At 45.8% G+C, this 9958-nt stretch overlaps 1 protein-coding gene across 5 annotated transcripts in view; it reads right to left on the reverse strand.

Moving 5' to 3' along the window:
* Window positions 1-9958, reverse strand: part of EBF4 (early B cell factor 4) — a 48332-nt gene that overhangs the window by 9132 nt on the left and 29242 nt on the right. For all 5 annotated transcript variants that reach the window (XR_001517806.2, XM_025039891.1, XM_006921664.3 and 2 more), the window contains exon 7: window positions 20-101. Coding sequence is in view for 4 of the 5 variants with exons in the window: in XM_025039891.1 (XP_024895659.1) it covers window positions 20-101 (82 nt within the window). In the remaining variant the exon portion in view is untranslated. The remainder of the gene's footprint in view (window positions 1-19; window positions 102-9958) is intronic.

The following is a 9958-nucleotide window of genomic DNA, read 5'->3' on the forward strand; positions in this document are numbered from 1 at the left end:
GGGGACTCCCCACACCCACCTGGAAGCGGCGCATGTCTCGGGGATTCCCTGCGTTCTTTAGGCAGTTCTGGTTGCATTTGAGGAAGAACTTGAGGAAGAACCTGAAACAGTGTGGTCGATGGGCTCAAAGGTCTGGGGGTTCTGGAAACAGATGAAGATCCAACTGCTTCCTGCCATGCCCCCTCCCAGAAGGGTGACTCCCCTCTGCCTGCTCACACCCAGACACACACTCCATATTCCCATCACAAGCTGCATACACACAGAGTGCCTGATACCCAGGGAGCAGACCCATCCCAACGACTACGTCACTACACAGAATATCCCCACAGTGTAGGATCACACAGTGCTTATTTGTCTCACAAAGTATATACTCATCACACCCACACAAAGTATATTCATAAAGAATATGTCCATTATATATGCCATATACACTTATTACTCATGTATTATACCCATCAAACAATGTATACTCCATATGCATCAGGTACTCATGCTTACCTGTAAACTTATCCCATTCCATGTATATTTGTCATCGTATATGTCCATCACACACATAGTACATCTATATCACATAGCATATCCTTCTCCCAGGGTGTATCCATCACCCATACAATGTATACCCGTCATAAACAGTATATTCATTCTATACACTGTATGTGCCGTATAAACTATGACTCCCAAAACATAGCCAATCACACAGTGTATACCCACCACACTCAGGGTATACTCTTCACAGAAGCATATAATACGTACTCCACATACAACTTGAACTCATCATACACATTTGGTATATTCATCACACACGTAGTTTATACCCATCATGTGCAGTGTATACTCATCCTATATCATATATGCACAGAAAGAATATGAAAGTCTGTGCATTGATACACCATTTTGTGTTGTATATGATTACCCAAAATATAGTCATATCAAATTCTGTAGTCATCACATATAGCAATCAGATCCCCGCTTCCTCCTTCATAGCAGATCCCAACAAATCCCCCTCACACACAGCAGATCTCACTCACACATAGCAGGCCCCTTACCCCAGCATCCCCCTCAAACAGATCCCCCTCACACATATTCTATATCCATTATACACATACCAAAAACCTAATCACACTGAGCCTATGCCCATTATATACATGTGGTGTACCTGTCAGACACGCCATACAGATACACGGTAAATACCTTCTTTTTCACATAGAGTAATTGGAAAACAAAGCACAGTATATGCAGTGATGAGCCTGCTTTTTAGACAAACACATGAGCACTTGGACCTCCAGTCCTTCCAGGCAGTTGGCTGTGATGGTGGGACACTGGCCCTGCCACCCATCAGTGAGGTAACCATGGATAACACCCCAGTTTTATACTCTTAGTAAACTCAGAATACTATCGACATCTGCCTTAGCCTCTACAGGACTCTTTGAACATCTGGGGAGATGCCCTTTGAAAACTGTAGTGTGCAGGGCTAAAGTCTGTGGGGTTCCTGGCATGTGGCACAGCCTCCTAGGCTACTATGAGCTCCTCTGGTCAGCTTCCTAATTTAATCACCACCCCCTGGTTTTGAACCCCAAATATGAACATCCACTTAACTTATCGGAGTTGCCGCCAAAGTCTACGAACATGAAATTCATGTTCAGAAGAATTGTTACAGGCTCCGAAAGCTAGTCCCCAAAGCAGGGGTCTCTCTTAAGAGTTGGGAGGGATGGGTACCACCCCTGGAACAGAGGTGTCCCAGAGGGCAGTCCCTCATTGGGTGCTGGTACCAGTCATTTTCCTGGAGATGGTACTGCCCCCCTGAGCCCTGCCTCTGTCCCACTGTTAACTCCTCAGCACCTGTCATATTCTCCCACACAACAGGGGCCCCTCTGGGAACCCCCTTTAGTTCCCTTTCCAAAGGGACATACATCAGCACGCATTTCCATCCACAGCTGACACCCCCAAAATACTTTCAAGTAGTGTACACCTTCTCTACAGCCCTCAGAGCACTCTGAGGTACAGACATGTGATATGAACCCAAGTAACACACACCCACCATGTAGACACTCCAGCCACCCCTACAGGATACCCTGCAGTGCAGATAGCTTATATGTCCCCATATAGTAGCCACCACAGTGTAGGTCACACCAATAGGTCACACCCCAAGGTGCAGGTACTTCAAATGCTCCCAAATAGTATACCTATATAGTGTAGACACTCCATTTATCTCACGTTATATGCTGTATGTCATAATGACTCCCTAAACTCTACAAGACATCCCATGGCATAAACACATCTATGCTCATAGTAGTCACCTTCGGCATGTCTCACATTTATATAACATAGAGTGTAGACACCCTAATCACACACAGTGTAGACCAGCTTATTTAAATTCTGTATTCATGTGCTCAGTCCTTTACAAGGTGCCAGAGAGAGGAGGGCAAAACAGCAGGAGAGGACACAGTCCCTGTCCTGAAAAGGATTAATTCTAACCCTTGGGTGTCACTGATGATGCAGCAAGTATGGGAGTGACCCAAAGGTGACACACAATTCCTTTACATCTACAAACATGCCTGCTGTATTCAACCCTACTCCCAAACCTACAGAATCCAGAGGAAGGGTCTCTGGAACAGGGCCAGAGATGTAGTTTCTGGCCCAGGCATTGACTTACTGCGTGGCCTGGGGTAAATCCTGTATCTCTGGCATCCATCTTCATCCATGAACCAGGTGAGTAGCAATTGATGATGGATACTGAGGTGCCTACAGTCCTGCCTCTGGGACATCCTTTATTTCTGGCCTCCCAATGCCTCAGGCTGCTGTTTCCTGCCAGGACCCTTCCATAGCCCTTGCTCAGCAGGTCTTCCCACCCTTTCCCTTTCTAGTACAGACTGTATCTGTCCTTTGGGTCTACACTAATTCCTACTTCCTTTTCTGGCCACTCTAAGCTTCACCCTTCCCTGAGAGCCCCAGGGCCCTGCCAGCACTTATATCTATGTGGATCTGCCCCAGGACATTTCAGTTTTTGAGCAGCACGAGGCTTGGGCCCTCTTTGGGGGTGATGGGAGTTAGTCCCCTTTCCCTTTCCCTCTGAGCCTCTAGCTCAGAGCTCTACATAGTTGATGCCATCGATGGTAGAGCTGCTCACCCACTGCCAGCTGGTGGTCCATGAGGCTGCTCACTCAGTCAGAGGCCGAGGCAATGCACACACTCTCTAGAGAGCCCACTGCTGCTGCAGTGCAGCACCCTGCCTCCTGTCAGCCTCAGGGCTGTTAAGAAAAATGATCCACAACTTGCAAATAGGGCAAAAAGATGACTGAGTCCTTTCAAAGTCATCCTGGAACAGTGGTTTTCAAAGTGTGGTACCCAGACCAGCAGCAGCAGCATCACCTGGGAACTTGCTAACAATGCAGAATCTCAGGCCCCACATGAGACCCATTGAATCAGAAACTCTTGGGGTAGGGCCTAGCCATCTGTGTTTTCATAAGCCCTCCAGGTGATTCTGATGCCCCCTAAAGTTTGAGAAGCACTGCTCTAGAGTTTCACTATCCTATATGGCAGCCACTAGACATGAGTATTTCAAATGTGGTTAGTTTGAACTGAGATGTGATGTAAGTATAAGATACACATCAGATTTCAATTGCTTAATTAGAAAAAAGGAATGTAAAAGATCTCATTAGCAAATTTTTTGGTATTGATTAAATGTTGAAATGATAATATTTTGGATATATTGGGTTAAATAAAATACATTGTCAGAGTTAATATTCAGTTACTTTTTAAAAAAATGTGGCTACTAGAAAATTTTGAATTACATATGTGGTTTGCATTATATTTATGTTGATACCACTGCTCTCGAGTATTATGTTAGCAAAGCCATCTAAGAGTTAGCTGATTCTCCAGGGGAAAGTAGCTGACTCACATTTGCTATTGATTGTTGCCCAGATGCTGTAAAGTTAGGTGCTAATATACAGGAAACTGATAAGATGCAAATGATTTTTGTTGGGAGAAGTAAATAATTTTTTTCAGTAGAGATAATAGCCCCAAAGGTTACAATTTTTATTGTCCTACGGACATTAACTAGCTTTGTATTTAACTCGGCAATTTTATTCCGCTATTTTTCACATATCCCGTTTTTTCTTTCTCCTTTCTTCCTCCCTCTCTCTACTCCTTTCCATAACTATATACTCCCCTGGAAAGAAGAAAGCTTGGCAGGGTCTGGTAAGTAAGGATTGAGCTATCCTACTCCGGGACCAGGGACATCCTACAGGGACCTGAGGCAGTAAGGGAGCCTGGGGGAGCCCCTTTTCCCTGGCTGGGTAGGGCCAAGCCCACAGTCCTGGCTGACCTGAGTATCCCCATGGTGGGTGAGCAGTTTGGATGCCCCCTGGGTCAAGCAGAACCTGTGCCCAGTGCCCATCCCCAGGAGGCTCTTTGGGGGCATGGTCCTACAGAAAGGGAGGGAAGAGAAAGGTGAAGTCCCAGGAGCTGCCATTAGAATTACTAGGAGAAAATATCATAAACATGAGTTACCAATAAAATGCAAAATGGTGCAAGAAAACTTAAAAAGTCATCCAGGTCTAATTTATTAAGCACCTAGCAAGAGTTTGGAACTCTGCTGAGCTCATCACTTGCATTATCTTGTTTAATCCTCATTATCTTGTTTAATCATCCTGAGGTAGTGTAGGTCTGCAAACATTCCCACTTTACAGATGAGAAAACCGAAGATAAGCAAAAATAAGCTATAAAGTCACAGTAAATGCCAACGTTGGGATACAAACGTGAGACTTTATGCACCAATGATATTGACAAGGATCATGGAAAAGTCCCTCTAAGTGGGGTTCTCAGAGTCCAAACCAGCCTCAATAACGAGGCTTACACTGCAGGACTGTGTAACAAGCTGTCCTTCAAAAACAGCAGGCCATGCAGGGACCAGGTTAGCCACTGAATGGGGATTTCCTCAAGGTTACACATTCATCGGGGTTGCAAAGGTGACTCAGGTCCCCTTGCCCCTAGTTTTGGGCCTTTGGCTGTTGAGACTGCTGCTCTCAATGCGAGAAGATTTTCAGGATTAAAGACCAGTTGCCCAACATGAGTCAAGAGTTGATCAGTGCTGAAGTTTAGTGAAGGGTACACATGGTTCATTATTCTATTTTTCCTATATATTCAACATTCTCCATAATGAAAGTTTAATAAAAGTTCAGATGAAGAGCTGTGGACAGTGGTCATCCAGCTAGTAAAGCAATTAAAGGGTGGTAATTATTCATCACGACTTTGACGCCTATGATTTAAATAAAACTTAAGAGCAATTCACTCACATACCTACCTTACTACATCCTGAACTTAGTTTAGCCTTCTTAATCATTTCTATAAATGCCTTTTATTCCTCCCTGTAAAAACAACTCAAGATGAAATTAAAATGAAACTTTCTTGTCAATAGAATATTCCCTACCAAAGAAGCAAATGCTGGATTGACTCAAGTGTAAATGTTTAATTTATACAAAACTCAGGGGTGACATCACTGCATAAGGGAAGTTCCACTAGAGCAGTGCTTTACTCAAAAGAGATAAGAGATACAGAAAATGTTCAGAGGACTGATGTAAGTTCACTGTTAAACTCTGGGTTCTTAGGGGCTGAAGAGCAAAGTGGAATGGAGCTGCTCATTGGAAGGCAGTATCCAGGTATCATATGGTAGGTGGTGCCTGCCTAGATTCCCTCACTCTTAGCTTCTGTGAGTGTCAGCTATTAAAGGGCTTATGGCTGCCTGAGAATTATCCTCAGTTAGAAGCCTATGCTCCCTACCAGCAGCCCATAGCCAAAACAGACGGACATCACGAGGATGACCAACTCAGTGCCCTTCATACTCCAGAACTCTCCAAAGGATCAGGCTGGAGCTAGACCCCCGCTGAGATTATCTTCTTGCTAACTGTCTGGTCCTGCTTCCCTCCTTTATCCCCCAGTGCTCTCCTCCAATACAGCACTTTCACAAGAATCCCCATCTGCAGCTCTGCTTCTAGGAATATCATCCTAAGAAACCAAGTCACAGAGCTTTTTACCAGCTTTTTTCTCCCTGCATCCCTGTGAGATACTTAGAGCTGAAATTATATTCCCATTTCCAAAGAGAAAGCTACTAGTAACTGAAAAAGCTGGACTGAGCTCAAGGGCGATTGCAACTAAAGGACTGTCAAGAGTAAGGGAATGAATGTCTGGATTACAGATTCTGTCCAACAGAATCCCAAAATGATATCCACTAGCCACATGTGGCTATTGAGCACTTGGCATGTGGCTAATGTAACTGAGAGACTAAATTTAAAATTTTATTTCTTTTTAATTAATTTAAATAGTCACATGTGTCTGTGGCTACCATATTGAAGAGTACAGATCTAGAAAGAGGAAGTAGTGTGAATGGATACATGGGTAGGGGCAGAGTGAAGGCCTTGGGAAAGAAAGCATATTGGGTGCAAAGGGTAGAATAAAACTACATATTTATTTCCAAGTCAAAAGTTGGCATTGCAGCCTGGGATGGGGAAAACCATGTGTGCGCTTGTAGGGGATCCTCCACTAATTTTCACTACAGAGGGCTACCCTTTGAACTCAGAAGAAACAAAACATCTTCCCGGGCAGGGTCTGTGATCGCCACTGTTTTCCTTGTCTGCTGCCCCCTGCCCCTAGCTCAAGGACAGAGGAGGATATAGATGGCTGGAAAATTCATTCTAACTGCCTCTCTCATTCATTCAATACACCCATTTTAAAAGATCTATTAAACACTTTCCATGTGTTAGGCAGTGGAATCTAGAGGTGAACAAGGTCAAGGAATTACAATCCATCAGGAAAGAGAGAAACTTAAAGCACAGCCAGTAAGATAGAGTGGTGGGCTAAGCAAAATGACTTGCCAAGTGTAATCTTAGTGGCCACTCTGCCTGGGAAAGGTGAAAGGGGTCCTAGAGGTCGCATGTGATCTTGGGCATTTCGGGTCTTAGAGGATCAGGGGCATTTTCTATCGAGGAGAAGAAGAAGTAAGGGGCCTTCCATACAAACGGAATAACAGCCCTGCCAAGACACAAGTGGCATGGAACACTTTCCCAGTGGTGCCTGACAAGACTGAGGGCAGCTATGGACCAGGGTCTGGGGGGGTTGGCACCAAAGCATGCAGGATTTGGACCCTGTAGGTGATGGGAAATCAGCAGGAGGTACTTTATTGGCTGTGGCATTTGGAAGAGTCATTTTACCTCCAGGGAGAAGCAGGCACCAAAGGGCATAGGCCAGAGAAGGAATGATGAATGAGGAGGTTGGTGCGATAGTCCAGGCCCAGGTAGAGGTGGCCCCAATGGGGACAGCTCACACTACTTCCTGGTCTTGGCCTGGGGCAGCAGACGAGGCCCAGTGTCCCTAGGGCCATAGCCACCTGCCAGGCCTGGACCTGGCCTCCCCACCATGATCCTCACTGGGGCAGAGGTGGCTGCAGTGCAGATGGGCTGGGGGTCTATAAATAGCCAGTGTGCATACATTAGCATGCCAATGTACCCGAACCCCATCCTCTATGCTAATGTCCCACCATGCGCCTGAACACCTTCTGTTCCCCTGCATGCATTTGCATGCGCAATTAGCATAATCTTGTATAATTAATGAACAGCGTCAATTTTAGCTCCTAAGTAATTTGATTAACATGTTGATAGGGCACTTACTAGGCTCTCCAAACCTCGGGGCTGGGCATGGGACCTGAGGAGAGAGGGAAAGGAGGTGGAGAGACTGCTAAGGGGCCCCCAGCTGCCCATGAAGAGTGGTGGTGACTCCACTTTCCTCTAATGGGGCCTGAAGGGAGGGGTGGAGAGGCTGCTAATGGGAGGCCTCTGGGCACCCCACATGGAGTGGCATGGACAGGCTGGAGTGTGGTTACAGTGGGTCACCTGAGCATGAAGCCACTTTGTGCCTGTGTGGATACAGAGATCCATGTGTCCCCTACATGTACTTCCTACTCAGAGAATCTTCTGTGGATGCAGGATGGGAAGAACGGAAAAGGAGGAGGGATGGAGAAGAAGTAGGATGGATGGGGGGGCTGCGTATGGAGAGAAGGAAGGAAGCCATAGAGGAGGAAGGTGTGCTTGGGAATAATTTGGGGACATTAAGAGGAATGTGGGGTCCCGAGACTGAAGGGAAGAAGAAGTTCCTCTGTTCTTGGTGGGTGAGCCAGTCTCCAAAGCCAGAGACCCTGACACTTCTTGTTTATGAATCATGTGAGAGGCAGAAGTAGAGGTTGGCAAGGCCTGGCAGTGACTCTGGGCAGAAAGGACAGATGGAAAGCTGAGTTTTGCCCCCTTCCTATTTAGAGACAGACTCATTATTAGCCCAGACACCCCAGGGCCCTTGGCAGAGGTATTATTCCTCTCCTGCTCAACTCTGACTGTGGTCAGAGTCAGGAAGTTCTTCCTTGGCTCTGACTTTCTTGTTGCTGTCTAGGCTCAGTTGTACCTACTCTCTAAGATGGTCAATGGGGGTGAGTGTTGGTGGGGTCAGAAATGACATTGTGACAGACACTGTGCTATGCACTGTGAAATACTTCTTCCTTAACTTCCCAACATCCCTATCAGCTAGAGTTAAGAGTCAGCTCCATTTTAAAAACGAGGAAACTGAAGCTGAGGGAGGTGAGATCTTGCACCTTGTCTTATGGCCAGACATTCCAGGTTGGCTTGAGCCCCCTGAACCTGAATAGCCTTTAGTTTTATAGTGAGAATTTATCATTCAAATTGGCAGACAGCTTACTCACTAACCATCTCCCACTTTACCTATGGTCCCCAGGCATCCACACGACCGCACTCCCTCTCTCCTCCAACATCCTCTGGGGGCACTGTCCACAGCTTCACTCCAGCCTCAGCATGGGGGCCCCTCTGATCTCAGCTTAGTTTCAGTTGCCCAGATAGCATAGTTCCTTAAGTCCTTGCTCTGAATTAGGGGTAGCTTGGGGACCTTTGCCTTTGTGATGGCACTCCAGCCCACATGAACCCCAGGGCACATGGGGGAAACTCTCATGAACCTCTTCTGCTTCTCCCTCTCTCAAACGCCCAGCTCTGAAAGGGGTAGGGCAAGGAAAGAAAGTGCAGTTCATTCTGTAGTCAGGAGGGAAGATTTTCAACCCACTTCAGCACTGACTCAGCAGGGAGGTTCTGGGACCTCAAGGAGAATTGCCAAAATGGACCTTAGACAGAAGCCTGTACTTGCAGCATCAGTGTGGAGTAAAGAGACCCTACTAGAAAGAGTGGAAGGAAACGGATGCTATCATGGGCTTGTTTTGTGGCTGCAGAGGGAAACAGGGAATGTTCCACTGACCATTGGATTGAGAAGGGGAGCTTATTCTTTCACAGCTCCCGCAACTCCTTCTCATCAAACTGCATTTGTCAGGTTGTACTTGATCTAGGGATTGGGGTCTAAGTTTGCCACCAACAGAATAGACTAGAGCTTACCTCTGTCAAGTGGTTCAGACACAAGCTGTTTCAACAGTGTCATTAAATGACACCCACTGTGCATAAGACATAACTACATGCCAGAGAGTGTTCATAGCCCACAGCTTCTGTCCACACCTGGGAGACAGGCAGGGAGAGCTGTGGGCCTCCCATGGGAGGGAATCTTCTCCACTGACTCCTATACCAGGGTCATCCTGGACAATCAAGCAAAATTTTAATCTTAGAGCCATGATATCCAATAAGATAGTCATCTTTAATATGGTTATTTAAATTTTAATTAATAAAGAATTAAAATAAAATTAAACATTCAGTCCCTCAGTCACAGTAGTTATATTTCAAGTGCCCAACAGGTACATATAGCTATTACTACCATATTAATTGTGCAGAACATGTCTATCATCACAGAAAGCTCTATTGGATAGTGTTATCTTAAAGCCTTACATTGTTCTCTATTTCCTTTTACCATTATGTAAAGGTTTACATAATTATGTTTTGTCTCAAGTGCTCTGTAAGCTCTCAGACAG

The sequence above is a fragment of the Pteropus alecto genome, unplaced genomic scaffold (genome assembly GCF_000325575.1).
Source record: "Pteropus alecto unplaced genomic scaffold, ASM32557v1 scaffold45, whole genome shotgun sequence".
Classification (NCBI taxonomy): domain Eukaryota; kingdom Metazoa; phylum Chordata; class Mammalia; order Chiroptera; family Pteropodidae; genus Pteropus; species Pteropus alecto.